At 45.7% G+C, this 18,555-nt stretch overlaps 1 protein-coding gene across 5 annotated transcripts in view; it reads right to left on the reverse strand.

The window, feature by feature from the left end:
* Positions 1-18,555, reverse strand: part of SUSD4 (sushi domain containing 4) — a 137,125-nt gene that overhangs the window by 24,843 nt on the left and 93,727 nt on the right. For all 5 annotated transcript variants that reach the window (XM_060396339.1, XM_004013618.5, XM_060396338.1 and 2 more), the window contains 2 exons: positions 13,713-13,886; positions 9,334-9,522 (listed from right to left, as the gene is read on the reverse strand). In XM_060396339.1, the coding sequence (XP_060252322.1) occupies positions 9,334-9,522; positions 13,713-13,886 (363 nt within the window). The remainder of the gene's footprint in view (positions 1-9,333; positions 9,523-13,712; positions 13,887-18,555) is intronic.

The following is an 18,555-nucleotide window of genomic DNA, read 5'->3' on the forward strand; positions in this document are numbered from 1 at the left end:
AGTCCATAGGGCTGCAAAGAGTCGGACCAGACTGAAGTGACTCAGCACACACACAAAGGGTCCTATTATATGTGAGTTCAGTCATGGTTGTCTATAGAATTCTTGACTTCCCAGCATCTGATAAATTTACTTTTCTTTTCAGTTCAAAAACATTTCCCTTGTAATAAGATATTTATGGCAGGAAAATACAGATTGATGTCGGCACAGTTGTTTGCCTGTGATCTCCTGAGCTAAGGACTAGTTTTAAAATCTGAAATCCAGTATAATTGGCTTCGTTCTAAAATTCCAGCTGTTTCCGCCTTCAGCTGTTTCTATCTCCTTAATGCCTGGACCTATTATATCCCTTCCCATGAATGGAGCAGCTGGTGGTAGAAAATGCATTAGGTTCTCATCTATCGAAGAAGAAACTGGCCAGAATATGAGAAAATTCTAGACTTTTCTGCAGGACCCCCAGGGAGGAAGAGGAGAGATCCGATGATCAGATCTCCACTAAGGGCTTTAACTTTAGGGAAAACTGGACACAATTTAAGAGTCAGGCACCATCTTTTCCCCTGGTAGCTCAGTGGCAAAGAATCCACTTGCCAATGCATAAGACGTGGGTTTGATCCCTGGGTCTGGAAGATCCCCTGGAGAAGGAAATGGCACCCCCCCCGCACTCCAGTATTCTTGCTTGGGAAATCCCATGGACAGAGGAGCCTGGTGGTCTTCAGTCCATAGGGCTGCAAAGAGCCAGACGCAACTTAGCAACAAAGCAACAATAACCATCTTTTCGTAAAAACAAACTCCCAAACAACCAAAAACCCTCCTCTACAAAACCACCAGTACAGAAGGAGAAAATGATTGCCAACACAGGAATTATGTTACAGGTTCCACGCCCCCCCCCCCAAAAAAAAGAAGAATGACATACGACACTGAGAGATGCAGAGGTATGACAGTCTTACCTGCCAATCATCCCAAGTGTCTATTCACTTTAGGGAGAAGAGGGAAATTTTGGTAATCCCTTGTGAAGAAAAGGGGGGCTGGGGGCAGACACTGGGGAGGAATGACCCCCAAATCACCCTGCCAAATACTTCCCAGTGACTCTTCAGTCTGCAAAAGGCAGGGAGTGACTGAAGAGATTTATTACCTTCTGTATTGCACCTGATTGCAAGAGGTTTTATTACCATGAAATACAAGTCATCTAAGTTTCCAGAGAGGAAAGAAGGAAATAAATCCTGTCTGGAGCAGGGACAGAGAAGATATTCTCGAGTTTAAGGACAAACACCAAGATTTTCCCATTTGTATCGGCCCATCTATTTTCTGAGTGTGATGAAGTCACCCTCCTGCCACAAGCGAGCAGCTCAAACCACCCGCTGCAGCTTTGTTGTCGCTTAGCTGTGCAGTCCTTTCACTGACCTGACATTTAAACATCACAAAATAAAGAATTCTGCTTGGATGCCTGTGAGCTTTCCAAAAATATGAGGAGACTATAAGGCAAAGCAGAAATACATTTTAGTGAGAACCATGAACTCAGTGACTGAAAGAGACTTGTCTCCACACCCTTGCCCCACAGAATGCATCCTAGCCTGCAAAAGAGGGGTGAAAGATCTCAGATATCCCAGCCATGCAAAGGTGGGGAATTCAGACCAGTTCAGAACTGTGAGCCCGGGAGAAGCCTGTGTGTAGGATTCTTGTTTTATGTGAGTGGCTTCCCCTACAGAAAACCTGCAGCTCCCTTATTGACACAGTCTTACAAAGGGCCTCGATAGAGCCACAGCGTAAGTGGGCTTCCCATGATTCAACCCCACCCCTGTGCCTTGCACCCAGGACACATTTCCATAAAGATGGCATCAGATCCACTGCTTCCCCTGGGGCCTGCACCTGCCCCAGGAAAGGCTTTCTGCCCAGGTGACAGCTGAGGGGTGGGAGCCTTGGAGAAGATAGACCAGGGTCCCTCTGCTGGGCCCCCAGCTCTGAACATGAGAGTGTGGTGGGGGAGGGGTAGCCGAGTCCCCCATTGATGATCTCATCTTTCCTTGATTTGGTGGGAGACATCAATCCAGAACTCTTGCCCTCTTTGCTCCTCTTTGGTGGGAAGAGAATCACTTCTCTTCTTTGACATCAGTGTAAAATCTCTGCAATTGAATGAGGTGGGAAAAAAAAAAAAAACCCCTCAGGAGCCCTGGAGAGCTGGAGGGTTGATGGTTACGCGTTTCCAAGGAGATTAAAGGGAAGGGAAAGTGCCTGATGGAGTCTGCCGAGGGGCTACAGGCCTGGAGAGAGAGGGTGGTGGGGGCAGTCCAGGGCTGTGTATCAGATCAGGAGTCTTACAATTTAGGAGAAAAAGAGCCTATAATGCAATAGCTGGGAAGCCTGAGAACTTGGTTCCACTTGAAAAACAGGAACAAGGTCTCTTGGTTTCCTTAGGACAGAAAGATCAGTGTTTCTGGATTCAATATAGAAGGGGATAAAAAAAGGAAAGAATAATGAAGCTTCTTGATGCCACAGCACAATCTACTCTTGAGTACAAGGAGACGTGTGCCCGAGAAGAGGAAGATGCTAGAGTGGCAATTACTGCTTGTGTAAAGAAAAGAGACAGAGGAGAATTAAGCACAGTGAGCCCTGAGAAGCTCTGGTAAGACACGCAGGCGGCTATTTTCTGGTAATCACTCCGCTGTAATGTATGAACAGTACATGGACAAGGTATTAGGATAATTTACTATTGCTTGTGAACAATAAATTACCAAGGCTGCTTGCTATTTTGCATCTCTCTAATAAAAAAAAAAACCCGTGAGGGTCACAGGCAAGGTGGCGGTAATACAAACATTGCCAGATATGGGAGTTTTCATGGCTGGGAACCAGAACAGGAGAGGAAGTGATGCACTCACATATGTGCCCAGATGGAAGAAGATGGTTCTCAGGTCACAAGGCGACCTCCACGTGGCTTTGGACAGGGTTTCTCCCCAGCTAATGTCACATGATGGAGGGTGTTCAGTCCCTAAGCTGTGTCCAACTCTTTTGCGACCCCAATGGACTATAGCAGGTCAGGCTCCCCTGTCCTTCACTATCTCCCAGAGTTTGCTCAAACTCACGTCCATTGAATTGATAATGCCATCCAACCATCTTATCCTCTGTCCTCCCCTTCTCCTCCTGCCTTCAATCTTTCCCAGCATCAGGGTCTTTTCCAATGTGTCGGCTCTTCGCCTCAGGTGGCCAAAGCATTGGAGATGGGGGAGGACCTGCGATTTTCCCCTTTCCCAGGCCCAGGAAACACAGCTCTCAGGTAGCGTGTCTGACTATGGTTTAGGGGATGACACAGTGACAGGTGATCTCACCACGGATAGAAATTTACCGCAGCCTTCTTCAGACCAGGCCTGGTCTTTCTGTGCTTAGAAGTTTCCTTTTGTAGAATGGGAACCACCTTGGCACAGGGCGGACTGTGATTATTCCTTGGAATGTTGTCCGCCAAGGATATGACACAGGGCAGGTCTTATCTGAGGAGGCCTGGGCTCCTCCGCCGTCTTTCTTCTTCCTACACAGGATTCATTTAAAGTCCCAAGGCACTTCTGGGTGAAGGCAGGTCTCCTAGAGGGGGAGGCACTTACTGCTGCCTCTTGTCCCAGAAAGAGGGTTTGACTCTGGAGGAAAGCACACTGCAAAGGCCAAGGGCCACTCTGGAGCTGGGATCCCTCTCCATCCAACCTGGCTTTGAGTTTTGATCCCAAACTGGAACCTTTCAAGTTATCTCATATTTGGCCAAACAAGGCTTTTCTGTTCCTTATTTCTCCTTCTTTTCTTATATAAGGACACTGACCTAAAAGAAACCCTGAGCACTAGAAGTTTCTTCGGAAATAATGCCATTGCCTTCCTTGTAACTAAATCTGAAACTGATTAAGCTTCCATCTCTGACCACTTGAGCAGTGAAATGGATGGTAAGGGGCAGTCCTGGGGAACTGGTTTGGGCATTCTGAGTTTGAGAACTGGTTGGATTTAAAAACAAAATGTTTTGGATATTTAGCTTCTAATAAGGTCAGGTTTGCTTTGAAAGGTCAGCACTGGGGAAGCTCCCACCTAAGTCATAGTGAATGAAATCAATCTCCTTCTATTCTCCACATTCAGACCACTGGGCCAGCATACTCCGCACACATTAATGCATGTTGCCTTGGCTAATGAGCTCTACAGAGCTTTGAAATGCATGGTCCTTGCAGATAAGTGAAATAGTTAGATCCTTTCTCTTTCCCCAAAGCCAAGACACACACATGATTCTGTTTGATCTCCAGGGAAAAGAACCCCAAAACTCATAAACCTCAGATAGAAATTTTCATTTTACAATTGCAACACCACCTATCAGAACTTCCCTTCTACCCTTTCCAAAGCAGAAGCATGCACCTGCCCCCTGGGAAAGTTAGCTGCAGGCATACTTGCTGCCATCTGTGATGACGCACATCTCTAGGGAATGGGATTTGTCATCTTGCTAAGTCACTTCAGTCGTGTCTGACTCTGTGTGACCACATAGACGGCAGCCCACCAGGCTCCCCCGTCCCTGGGATTCTCCAGGCAAGAACACTGGAGTGGGCTGCCATTTCCTTCTCCATTTGTCATCTTAGTCTCCCCATTAAACTATAAGCTCTTCACAGTAAGGAATGATGTTCTTTTCTTTCTTTATAATTCCCTGGAGCCCAATTTGGTGTTTCTCTGTGCCTACCAGGTGTTCAATAAACACTGCTGACAATGTAAACCGAGTTCTTAGCATTTACAAATGAGAAATTGCCCACACTCACTGTCATAGTTTTTTTTTTTTTTTTAAGATTGCCTGGATTCAGTGTGCGTGTATGTACATGTACGTATGTGTGAAAGAGAGAGAGGTGAGAGCCTCAGAGATGAAGATGGCCTAAGAATGGAAAACATTAAGATACACAGAGGTAAGGAAAAGCACTCAGACCTGCAGTGAGACAGATCAGAACACAGAAACTCAAGGGGCTCCTTCCAGGCTCAAATGTATATATTCAGGTATTTTAAAATGATGTAGCCACATTCTGGTCCAAAATATTATGATTTTAGGTGTTTTTTCCCTCCCCACCCAGAACCTGGCTGTGGGAAAACAGACAGAAGCTGGGAGCTACAGCCCAGACCTTGAAACACATCACCCACAACTTCCTACTGGGCCTTGGAATTCTTGCCCCCCTTGGTGAAGCTGCCAGAGCTTTTCCTTTCAAATTATAAAGTCCTTCATGAAGCCAGACCTCAATGATGGGATTGCTGACATTGAGTGTGACAGCTGCTACATGACACTGGAACCAGCAAAGCCTGCTCCGTGCCACTAGAGCGGGGAGGTAGAAAAGCCCAGCCACGGGGTAGCAAAAGCCCAGCCCAGAACTGGCGGTGTGGAAAAGTCAGGCCACTGACACCCTTCGAGGTGTCAGTCTCTAGGTCTGCGAAAGAGGACACAATCCCTGAGCAGCCCCGAGGCTGAAGTGAGGCTCTGCTGTAATGGGGTGACCAATGAGCACTTGGGGAGCAGTGGGGAGGGCTCTCTGCCCCCCGGTGGGCAGCAGGGTCTCCTGTGGCCTCACGGCCCCCTGCAGCTAGGAGTTCTACAGGGAGGCCAACGGGGCTAGAAGGACAAACCCCTTGCTATGTGATCACTCTTCAGAATTTTTTGACGGTTTAAAAAAATAGCTGTAAGAATTGTAAAGAAATCAGAACAAACCGAATAATGCATAATCAGAGAATGTACCTTGGTGATGAAGAGCATGAGCTTTGGAATGGCAAAGATCCATGTTTGAGTCCCCATTCCCCCACTTAGGAGCCGTATGACCTTGGGTGAGTTACTGAATCTCTAGAAACCTGGGTTTGCTCATCAGTAAAATGGGATTAAAAATAGTATTTGTCAGGACTTTACTGGTGGCCCAGTGGCTAGGACTCTAAGTTCCCAATGCAGGGGGCCTGGGTTTCGATCCCCAGTCAGGGAACTATATCCCTCACATGGCAACAAAAATCAAAGATCCTGTGTGCCATAACCAAGACCCTGGAGCAGCTGAATAAATAAATACTTTTTTTAAAAAAGTACTTGTCTCACAAAGGCAAGGACTAATGGGGGACTAAATGAGATACCGAGTCAAACATTCCAACACATAGTAAGCTCTCAAGATTCACAGGAACTCTCATTACTGCTTAATATTTCCTCCTATTATCTGGGATTCATGTTAATACAAACACAGTTACAAGTATGCCAGTAACTTCGAGAAAAGAATAACGGAAGCAGAGGTCAGAGAGGAGGGAGGTTGGAAGACGCTATGCTGCTGGCTTTGAAGGTGGAGGAAAAAAAAGAGTATGCAAGTAATCAAAACTGAATCTGAACAACCAAAACAATGCTACAGTGTAAATGCATAAAGACCTGGGTACTTCATTCACAGCCAGGCCCAGAGTCTTCCTTATTGTGACTCTGTACACAATTCTAAGAGCAATAATAATGATGGACACTTGACTGACCACCTACCACGTATCCAGCCCTTCATTAAAAGAGTTACATTTGTTATCACCCTGGACCCTCATAGTCCCACAACTATAATCATCTCCCCCACTTTGTAAACAAGGACATAGAGACTGATAGAAGCTAAGTGACTTGCCCTGAGCCAAACTGATTAAGTAGGAGACTCAGGATGTGAACTTAGCCAGTCGGATGGTAATTAACACTGTAATCAATAGCCCATAGCACCTCCATGACCATCCTGGTGATCCCATCTTCAGGCTGGTGGCAGGTTAGGAAAAGAGCTCCAGGGGTGGAGGAGGCTGCAGTGACAGGAACACTGACATGTGATGGACTGATGGATTAGAAGGGAGACAGGATAGGGAAGGGGGTAAAAAAGTTCACAGAGAAAGGTTTCCCCCGCTCAGCTGTGCAGACCTGGTCACTTCAGGGGTCAGACAGCCTAATATTTCAAAGTCCCCCAAAGCGTCATGATCTCACAGCACTGTGCAATCATTTTCATTCTGCCATCAAGAAAAATCAAATCGTGTGCTCCAGAAGACACACACAAAAAAGGGGGTGATGTATTAATGAGGTGGGTAGACTCCCTTGGGATAGTGCATCTATGTTGAATACCCTTTGACAATCTGCATAAACAAGGCACAGCCCTTGAATAAGATGATATACAATTCAAGTAAGAGTTATAGAAACTCTAATACCCAAGTCTATCTGGATATGTTTTTCATGAATCCTTACCTTTTATTTTAACACACTGCTTAACTTAACCCAGTTCCTATCAAGTCTTGAGACAAAAAGTCCTTTAGTCCACTCTGCGTCTCTCAGAATCATGCCTTTGGTGCCTTTAGCCAGGGTACCATTTAAAGGTCTCACAAACTAATTGCATCAGATAATTGAAATAAACATGTATTTATTGAAAATAAAGATGTAAAGACTTCTTTTTATGGAGGAAAAAATGGTATTAGGTGGCTTTCTTGTCACAGGCAGCTGTCACCTGGACTTTTAGTGTCCCCGTCCATCACAGCACAGGCTGGCAGAGGAAAAGGAAACAGGTTTTAAGCCATGAGACTAATTTCCAATCAGAAGTCACTCACAGCCTCCTGTTCATAACCTTATCTTTTTGCCCCTTAAAGCAAGATTTTGATTTATGCCTATTCACATCATATTCCCTAAGCTCCAGAAAAACTGCTTTCAAAGTCCCCAAATGAAGCTCAGAATATGATATTTTGAAAGACATTTAAACCAAATTTGAAAAGATTTGAAGATAGGCATTTCAAATGGATACAGTCGTAATGTGATATCTTTAATAACTAGTCCTCTAGTTCTGGTTATCAGAGCAGGGAGAAACCTCCAGGAACCAGAAAAGCCTGCATTCATCAGCAGCCTGTGCTCACCTCACCTGCCAGCGGTGGTTCCCAATGGAAACAGAGGGGAAGACCTTCTCCTTCTAGGCTAGGGTTGCCAGATTTCACAAATGAAAATATAGGACAGTGAGTTATCGCTGAAGTTCAGATAAACAAAAGTTACAAAGAGTAATTGTTGTCCATAAGTGAGGGCCACCCAATATTTAGGACATGTTCATATTAAACAATTATTTGTTGTTTATCTGAAATTCAGATTTAACTGGCTTTTGGTACTTTATCTGACATTTCTATCAGTGGGCTCTGATCCCCTAGGAGATTTAGGATGGGTGGGAAGTAGGGGTGAGTGGGGGCTCCACTTACCAGCCTAGGAGAAGAGCACCACTGATGACCCAGGCTGGCTACCTCATTTCTCCAAGCACCAGACTCCCCTCCCTTTCATCTCTTCTCCCTATCCCTTCAAGGAGGCTCCATGGCTCCAGCCAACCCACTCTAATTCATGGTCTTCCTTAGGAGATACTGCTGATCACTGCCCTCCACCCCCAACACACCTCCCATCTTAACCTCATCCTACACTGAGGGACATGCGTAGAGATGGTGCTTGTAAGAACTTGCTGGTTTTTACGTTCTATTCTGTTTTGATTTGTTTCCCAAGAAAAGCTACAGATGGGTTCTGGAGGGGTTCCTGATTAGAGATTTCCTTTCACTTTTTTCCTCTCCCCATATTTCTCCATTTTTTTCTTCCCCCTCCTGCCCACTGTATTTAGATGCCAGGAAGTAAATTGGTATGTGTTTCCTTCAATCATAATTTCAAGACCTGAATTAAAGTGAAAGCTGAGCCAGCAGGCCCAACTTGCCTAGAAAGGTTTAAAAGTCTGCAATCACAGACACTGGCTTGATTCTGGGAATGGATGCTCTGACTCCCACCCCCAGTCCCCCACCCTGCAACTGCCACTACGCCATACTACTGATTAGTGGTCTTTAAGTGAACCACACTCAAAAATAAACACATATATTTAACCAAAACGAGCAGGAAAGATCTGTTGGTCTTAGGCTTCTGAGTGTGTGCTTGCAGCAAAACATTTACAGCCAAGCCATAAAACGCATGGAAATAGGAAGAAATATTGACACAACAATAAAACGAGGGGTGAGATTAACGATGCCATAATACAATCTGTTTTCGTTTGATGCAAAGAAAATTAATTTTTGAAGACATTTCATTTAACTTTGCAATATTTTGCAGTTTAACCTTTGACGCTTGAAACTTTTCTCTTTCATCCCCGTTAACCCTAAGGACGGGGGAAGCCACTTTTATGTCTGGCTGTTTAAGTACTATTTCAGGGCAGATGACCAGGCTTGCTGCCTCTGCTCGGGACAGAGGCAAGCAATATGTACTCAGGGAACAAAAGTTATTGCTGATAGTAATTTCTCAGCTCTTCACCTCCTTATGGAAACCTCCACTTTAAAAAGCCAAAATTCAACTTCCACAAGGATAAGATGTGTTACCTTCCAGAGCAAGGCACCGGGGTGGGCTGGACGACCAGATAAGGTTGTGCAAGCATTCAAGATACTCTGACCCCTCGAGTTTGAATCCAGGGAAGCAGTGATAGGAGATGACAGTTCCCACTGGGAAGGAGGTCTGGAACTCAGAGATGTTCACGTAGCCATTAGAAGAGGCAAGTGGTCTCAGACAGCCTGTGACGTGGGAAGACAAGGGTAAGTAACTTTATGAGGTCACCCTCATACGCCTGAAAGCGCTAGGCATCTTTTGGATCCCCTGCTGCACATGTGGCACAGCCTCTAAGGACTGCGCACCTTGGTCTTGTATGCTCAGACCTCCTTATCTCTGTATTTACTCTCCTTCTAAAGCAGGCATTTGCTTTTATAGTTGCAAGTGGCTCCAAAAGGGTCAGACAAGTAGGGAAGAAGTAAAGGGAGGTGTGGCTGAGGCTCAGGACCCCCTGGCTGGTGGTCCCAGCTCTAGCTGTTCATTAGAATCACCTGAGGAAATTTTTAAAAACACCAATAGCTGGCTCTGTGCCCAAGGCTGATGCACAGCCTGGGCACCCCTATCTTTTTTTAAAGCTCCCAAGAAACCTTCAAGTGGCCATCAGGGCTGAGAACAACTAACGTGCCACAGAAACAAGAGACATTCCAACCGTTTCAGCGGGTGGTGGCTTGTGTGTGTTAGTCTCTCGGTCATGTCTGACTCTTTGCGGCCCCATGGACTGAGCCTGCCAAGCTCCTCTGTCCATGGAATTCTCCAGGCCAGAACCCTGGAGTGGGTTGCCATTCCCTTTTCCAGGGGATCTTTCTGACCCAAGCATCAAACCTGGGTCTCCTCCATTGCAGACAGATTTTTTACCATCTGAGCCACCAGTGCTGGGATGCAAACTGGATTCCAGGGCAACAACTGATTGAATTGACACCTGCATGACACATTGCAATGAAAATTTTGAAAAACCCAGCTATGTTTTAGGTGAACTAGGAAAGTAGCATGTAGGGCAGTGGTTCTCAAACTTGAGAGTAACCCAGCAGAGGGCTGGTATGGGACAGACGCTGGGCCCCACCCCCAGAGCTGCTGGTCCGCTGGGTCCATGAGGAGCCCAAGCACCGGCAATGCTAAAGGTTTTCAGGCGCTGCCGCTGTGGCTGCTGCTGGGGGCACCGGGCTTTGTGCAGACCTGCTACAGCGGGTCTGTGCACAGAATTCTGTGTGCCGTCTGAGTGCGCGTGAGACCTGGATGCCTCCTTCTGTAAATCAGTAGCTGCCTTTTCATCCTGAAGCCTGTGCAGCCCAGTGGAACATTCCCTGTGGTACAGCATCCCTCTTGGTGTGGCATCCGCTGTGATCACGGCGTTTCTTATTGGCTTCAGCAGTTTCACTGGAGGGGATAATGACAGCTGCAGAGCTGGTGCTCTTCCCGGAGAGAACTAATTGTGTGTGAAGTAAATAACGGATAATGGGGATATCTACTTTCCCTTCCAATCACCAAGTACAAATTATACCGCACACGCACAGCAGCGAGTGATGGAACTCCTCTCCTAAGCTGACTTTGTGGCATATTACAAGTGATAGAGAGGCTCTGTGTTGAGTGAACTGCTTGGGTCAGTGCCCCAGAATGTGACATCCATATCAGGGCAGGACCAGAGTGAATGTGGGGGTACAGAATGCAAGAGGTATTCACTCTGGGGCTGTGCCAATGTTAACCTGCCCCACTACAGCCTGGTGTCCCAGAGCCCTGAAAACCCCATAGACCCCAAAGATCCCTGCCCAGAACCAGCCGCACTCAGGATGGACCAGATCATAAACACGTGGTGTTAGGCCATTCTTTCTGGCAGTCCCAACAGCCTTAAGTGAGTTTTTAAAAATTAGTTTTTGGCTGACCACACAGCATGTGAGATCTTTGTTCCCCAACCAGGGATCGAAACTGCAGCCCCTGTATTGGAAGTGCAGAGTCTTAACCACTGAAGTTCTGAAAAAAAAAATGTTTTTTTGAGCTGAAAACTGATGGTGTTCATGGCAAAAGAAAAATGGGAGGAGGGAAGCTGGCAATCAGGAATAAACAGGATCAGTAACTGAGGGGAAAAAAAAAAGATAAGCAAATCAACACAAACAGGGAAGGTGTTACGCGAACTTCTGAGCAGGGTTCAAATGAGTGAGGACATTTGGGTGCCCATTCCCCCTCCTGGGGAGGAGTGCAGTTCTAAGCTACCCAGGTGGATAACTGCATCCCCTAAGTGAAAAAACTGACTCTGACCCACAGGGAGAAGGAAGCATCTCCTAAAACACAAAGTCCCTGGGTGGGGAAGGAATGGCCTTGGGGCAGTCCTCCATCCAAACCCAAAAGGAGATGGAAGAGGGGTTGCAACATGTGCAGCTAATCAGAGCAGGAAAGCTACACCACTCTTGGTTTCTGACAGCCTGTCCTAAAAACACAGTAGAAAACTGGCTTCGACTCAATAGGTGAATGTGATTTCTATTTGCACTTTGAGATAATAGAGAGAAGGCTCCTCAGGCTTTAACCCCTGGATCTATAGGTGCAAATAAAAATTACAGGATGAAATGTCACTCGAAGGGCCAATTATATTCCCCCCAGGGACTCCAGAGGTGTCAGACTCTCTACAGCAACCCTGCTGTGTCTGTGAGGATGGGAGTCAAGGTGCAGGGGCTGGAAGGGGGATCAGGGCCCAGAACAGGGGCACCTCCTCTGTGGGGACCAAGGGCTCTGAGGAGAGATGAAGGTGGCCATAGACTGTATTGCTCTCAGAAGAAGCACACCTCTCAAGATTAGCAGCCAGCTCATTTCTTGTTGAAAAAAAAAAAAAATCAAAGCTGTGTTAAGGACTGAGATGTAGTAAGTGGTGGTGGAGGGGTAAGGGGTCCCAGACAGAGCAAGAAAAAGCCTGCACTTGAACTCCTAACGATGACACTCCAAGATGTCTATCACCATAGGGCATTTAAAAAAGAAAATCACTGGGGCAAAAAGAACTCCTAAAGAAGCATCCTGTATTTACGTGACATAAAAGGAAATGGAAAGTGTGGGAGAACCAAAAGAAAAGTGGAAAATGTAAAAGCAAGAAGGGGTTGGAGTCTGAAATAATTATCTTGGTTTGGATATCGCCGCAGGACCAGAACGAAGCAGTGGTTAGTAAAGTTCATTTGGATAAATAGCCCCACCTAAAAGATGGCTTCTGATTCTAAGGAGAGTCTCTGACAGTGCAAATAAATCACGCATCTCCTTTAACAAGGTAATGCATAACAGCTCAACAACACAAGAAGTTTCCGGGGAACATGTAGGAAGGTGAGGACCTGGACTGTCTTGGTCCTCTTAATCCTGAAGCCTTTGTTTCTTCAAGGGGCCGTGGCTCTTAAGCTCTCGCATGAGGAAATGATTTATTTCCAACTATGGGGCGTGCAAAGCAATATCAGAGTCTGCCAGTGGTGATTTTCAAGCAGAAAGTTGACATCCGCCTCAACTTTAACATGCCACTGCTTTTGGTGCAAATAAGGCTGCTCGCCCTCTCCCTTGGATGATGAATTATGCATGGGCTTCTTGGTCCTTTGGTCCAAGTCACATGTCAAAAAATAAAAATCAGAATTAATGTGAACTGGAGGGCTTATTTTCACAAACAGGGCCCTCTGTGTCAGCCTAGGCAAATTTTAAAAATGCAAGAGGATAAATATTCACCGTCTGGTTTGGATGAAATTTGAATTTGATTATTTTTCTGCTCCTCATGCATTATAAAAAAGGATAACATTATTAAGAGAAAATGGCCTCTGTAAGATTGGCTTTAAATATATTCGTACCACAACCGAAATCAGTATAAATGCTCTGTTATTTCCATTAAATATACAATAGTTCATCATTGTGTTCACGACCCAGTTACAAAGCTCCTAATTCTGCAACTACTTTTGGTTTCTTAGAATAAAGGAGACAGCCAGCGTTCTAAAGAATAAAGTACTTTCCATTTAAACTTTTAAACTTTAAAGCTGGGTATAGGGAGCTAGAGAGAACAGGGATCGATGTGAAGATTCCAAAAACAGAGCTTTGGTGATCAGACTGCAGAACGGCTGAACCATGGTGTGTGCGTGACTCTGTGTTTCCCTTTGTTACTTGCCAGCTTCCCAGGTGGCTCAGTGGTCAATAATCCACCTGCCAATGCAGGAGATGTGGGTTCAATCCTTGGGTTGGGAAGATCCCCTGGAGGAGGGCACAGCAACCCACTCCAGTACTCTTGCCTGGGAGATTCCACGGGGTTGCAAAGAGTCGGAAACGACTGAGCAACTAAACAACAATCGCCATCTTATTAGAGAAACGTGCACTCGATCTGCAGTCGAGTCTCAAAGCAGAGCTGAGAACCAGAGCCTCCATCTGCCCCTACCTTGACAGATGGGCAGATTGTCCCACGTTCCGTCATCACGACATAATGAAACCACATTGTATAGGTCGGGGTACCGGATCTTGAATCCTTCATGACAAGTGATGATTAGCTTATCTCCGTGTCTGTATGTCTTGTTATGAATCTCAGCATCTTCAATTTGCGGGATGCGGCAATCTGCAATTGTGCAAACAGGATACATTATTTTTGGAATTCAAAGCCATTGTGGTTCACAGCTTCACAAGAAAGCTCTTATTTTCAGACTTGGTCTCGACCTACACAGCAATCTGATAAACGGTTCCTTATTTATCACTAAGCCTCAGGTCCCAAACAGAAGCAGTAGAAGCTGCATAATCTTCACAGAGAAACAGGAAGAGGAGTTGTGGGTGCAGAGGTCCAAGCCCAAAAGGAACCTGGTTTTCTGCCTTCAACACTTCCCACCCTACAGCTGAGCTTACAGATAATTCTGGAAATGAATGAAGAAAGACCAAAGCGGGGGGTTCACCTGAACTGTCTGGCAGGTTGCCCACTTGGTGGTGTCTGCGGATGGTACACAGCACCAGACAGCCTGGCTGGCTGGTCTCACCCAGTTCTGTTGCCTCTGCCTGGGGGGCCAGGGCCAGGGCCTGATAAGGAAATAGGTTTGCAGAACAGCAGGGGGCTGAGCTGTGGCTGTATCGGCTGTTAGCATTTCCCATCCACCTTATCTGTCTTTACAAAGATAATTTTGAATAACTAGAGCAGCACCTTCTACTGCCACTATCACGAAGGCTCAGGGGAAGCAGCTACTGTCTCCTAAAAACAGAGTCAGAGCAGAAGCGAATCATCACTTGTCCTGAACGAGTCAAGATCTGGTACCTCGACCTACTGGAGAAGGAAATGGCGCCCCACTCCAGTATTCTTGCCTGGAGAATCCCACAGACAGAGGTGCCTAGCGGGCTATAGTTAATAGGGTCGCAAAGAGTCGGACACGACTGACTGTGTCAGCACAGACACAGCACACCCCGACCTATACGTTGTTTCATTATTTTGGGACGATGGAACGTGGGACAATCTGCCCTTCTGTCAAGGTAGGGGCAGATGGAGCGGTTCTCAGCTCTGCTTTGACTTCTGCTCTGGGAGGGGAAGGTTCATGGCAAGAGTCAGGGGAAGAATAGTGGGGGGTGGATCAGCAGTCCATGCAACAGAATGGGCAACAAAAGATACAATAGGACTAGGGACTTCCCTCGCGGTCCAGTGGTTAAGAATCCACCTTCCAGTGCAGGGGATGTGGGTTCAATCTCTGGTCAGGGAACTAAGATCCCACATACCCCGGGGCAACTGAGCCTGTGTGCCACAACTAGAGAGCAGCCAGTATGCCTCAATGAAAGCCCCTGCATAATGCAACTAAGACCCAATGCAGCCAAATAAATTTAAAAAAATGAACAAATAAAACTAATCGATGGGTAATCATCTGCTTCTAACTCTGTCTACCTCCAGTTTACCTTGTGGGACACTCACTCTGCTGCCAAGTTGCAATCCTGCTCCTTCTGGCCCCTCACTCTAAACACCACCCAACTAATCTCATCTGGATTTTGCTGTTGTTGTGATTTGTCGTTTGCTTGTTTTTAGCGGAGTGTAGTTGATTAACAAAGTTGTGTTAGTTTCAGGTGTACAGCAAAGTGAATCAGTTATACAGATACACGCATCCTTTTTCAGATTCTTTTCCCATTTAGGTTATTACAGAGTATTAAGCAGAGAGCTATTCGGTGTCTCTTGGTGGTTTTCTATTTTAAATACAGCAGTGTGTATATGTCAACTCCATCTGGTGTAAGTCACTTAGGTCACCGTGTGTCTCTCTCCATCTCCTGTTTAAAGTCTCTGCTTTTACATGCATATATACTTAAAAGCATGAGCTAACTAGCTCTAGTTTTAGAATCAGGTAGATGAGTTATATTCCCATTTTTTTGTGTCTTAATTTTCCGAAACAAGGCAAAATTTTAAAAACAGCATTTTGAGGATCATACAGACTTCCTCCAGAAAATTTTCAATGGATTTCTCAGCCATTCCCCAAAGCCTACTGAATCCAGAATGGTTTGGAATAGCATTCATAAGAAACCTGAGTTTCAAGTTCCTCTAAGCTTTGAACTGTCAGCTCTCAGGAAAAAGTCCTGGGAACTCTGATGCAGGGACTGGCTGGAGGAGGGCTCTGGGGGCTGGGACTTGGGGAGCTTTAAAAAGGGCATGTCACGGGGGCTATGATGTGGGTTTGGAGCTGGGTTTACTGGGAGCACTCTGACAACAATGGACTCCAGAAAACAGAACATCAGTGACAGGAAAGCCTCGGGCAGGAAGGGGTCTCCCAGGCAGAGGAGGGACCTGGCAGCTGGGAAGGCAGGGGTGGTGGCCGTTCAGCAACCCACACGGGTCATCAGAGCCCAGTGCTCGTGAGCCCAGCTCTGCCGTGACCTCAGCCCTCCTTCCCACCATGAGCTCGAGAGCAGGGACTATGCCACTACTTCCTGCAACGTTCCCTCCATGCTTGCAGACCTCTGTACACACCTGGGGAGGAAAGGCTGAGAGGGGCCATGGAGACCTGAGAAGCGGATTCTTTCCAGGCTCTGGCAGCTAAGCCTCCCCCTGATGATGAGGAAACCCATTATCAGCTCTTCCCTTTGCCTCTGGATCCAACAGAGGGAGTCTTGGCTGGAGAACTGGGTTCTGGTTTCAATTTTACCTCTCATTTTTGCATGGAAGAGTTTTTCAGGCTATGGAAAGAGGTTTTCTAACTGTTCATGTTTTTCTACAAGAATAGCTGACTTCCTCCCAAATTAATCCAGAATAATCATGACTGGTGCATCCGTGTGTGCTCAGTTGCTTCAGTGGTGTCCGACTCTTTGCAACCCTATGGACTGTAGCCCACTAGGCTCCTGTGTCCATGGGATTCTCCAGGCAAGAATACTGGAGTGGGTTGCCAGGCCCTCCTCAAGGGGGTCTTCCCAACCCAGGTATCAAACCCATGTCTCCTGCACCTCCTGCATTGCAGGCAGATTCGTCACTGCTGAGACACCCAGGGAAGCCCAGTCATGACTGGAGGCACAGATAATTGACAGTTCTGCACACCACTGCAGCCTTCTTCTTAATGGAAAATGTGAATTACATTTTTTTCAATATCGCTCTGCAGAAATTATTCACAGCAAATAAAAACACATTTATCAAGGCATCCGTCTGTAAAATCTGGGCTGTAAATAGATCCTGTGGTAGTTATTCATATGACTAAACAACTATTTTCATGATTGATTTAAAACTTATTCAAGAATTAACTGGTATACTCAGGAGGTGGTCAGCTAGCAGCAGTAAACTCAATGGATGGGAACGGCCATGTGGCTGTAGTAACACAAGGACATTGGCTGACCAGAAGAGGAAGCACCAAACCTTCCTTCCTTCTGAAGGTGGTTACGCTGCATAGTAGTCTATAGTATAGAATGCTTTGAACTTCTAATAGAACATCTTGTTTCCACAGGCAGGAGCCGGGGACTAGAGGTTCAAAGGGGACTCACTGCCTCCCGTATGCCAGTAATTTATGTACTCGACTCAAAGAAGAGTCAGCTCAGGGAGTGATGCAGGACCAATTTACTACATGAGGTGATCCCCGTATTCACTGGGGAGTCAGTGGAAGTTTGGAGTTTAAACTCCACCATGCTAGACCACGAGCAGCTGTGCTCTACATGTAAAGACAAAACTCAAATAGACCAGCTCTAGCAAAGCCTAACCTAAACTGTGATAGGAGAAAATTCTGTCCAGAGCCTTTCTAATTTATTTTTTTTTTAATCCAGAATAGCTGGCACCTAGTCCTCCCACTGAAGGAGGGTAATGTAGAAAGAAAAAAGCATCTAGAAAAAGCCCCAATCCATCAGTGGTAGCAGTCAACAACTCTAGTCCTTATTTTTATGGAAAGAAACATACCAGGATCTTTAGTCTCTGAAAAGAGACACACACATCTTCATCAATTCTAAAGTTTTCAATAGAAATAATACAATTTTCTATAGCACAAATGCATTCAGCCAACACAAAGAATTTGTAAAAGCAACTGCAAAAATATTGTTATCAAAGACTATGAAAAGAAGGTCTATCAACAGCTGATTCTATTGAGTAGAATCAGGTCAACAGTCAAGACTTTTGTCTACAGGGTATCAATGGGTCCTTTGGAAATATAACTTGAGGGGTATCAAAAGCTTCCATGCCTGAAATCCTCTTTCACAAATCTACAACTATCATTATTTTTGTGTCCTGCGTAAATAAATTTTTGTGTCCTGATAAATAAATTTAAAAAAAGAGTGGACAGAAGACCCTAAGGCAGTCCCACACACGTACACCCATGCACAAACCAAATGATCCAACTAGTTGCAGACAGCAAAGTCCTAAAGGATGGAGGACTAAAGAGAAAGAGGAATTTCAAAGAATATGTGCCATATTTTAGGATTTATTTTTCTTTAAAATGCTGGTTGGGGCTTCCCAAGTGGTGCTAGTGGTAAGAACCCACCTGCCAATGCAGGAGATGTAAGAGACACAGGTTCAAACCCTGAGTTGAGAAGATGCCCTGGGGGATGACACAACATCATTCTAGCATTCTTGGCTGGAGAATCCCATGGACAGAGGCGCCTGGTGGGCTATAGTCCATAGGGTCACAGAGAGTCAGACACGACTGAAGCGACTTAGCAAAATGTTAGTCATATGTGAAAACAAATCTCATTCCTTTAAAATGACAAATTTCTGCATCAATATGCCTGCCAACGTGTTCGCAGAAGCATGAATACATGGTACACACTTAGAGATTCATAATTCCTATTAGCATATTAAAGGCTCT

This window comes from Ovis aries, chromosome 12 (genome assembly GCF_016772045.2).
Source record: "Ovis aries strain OAR_USU_Benz2616 breed Rambouillet chromosome 12, ARS-UI_Ramb_v3.0, whole genome shotgun sequence".
NCBI classification, from domain to species: Eukaryota; Metazoa; Chordata; class Mammalia; order Artiodactyla; family Bovidae; genus Ovis; species Ovis aries.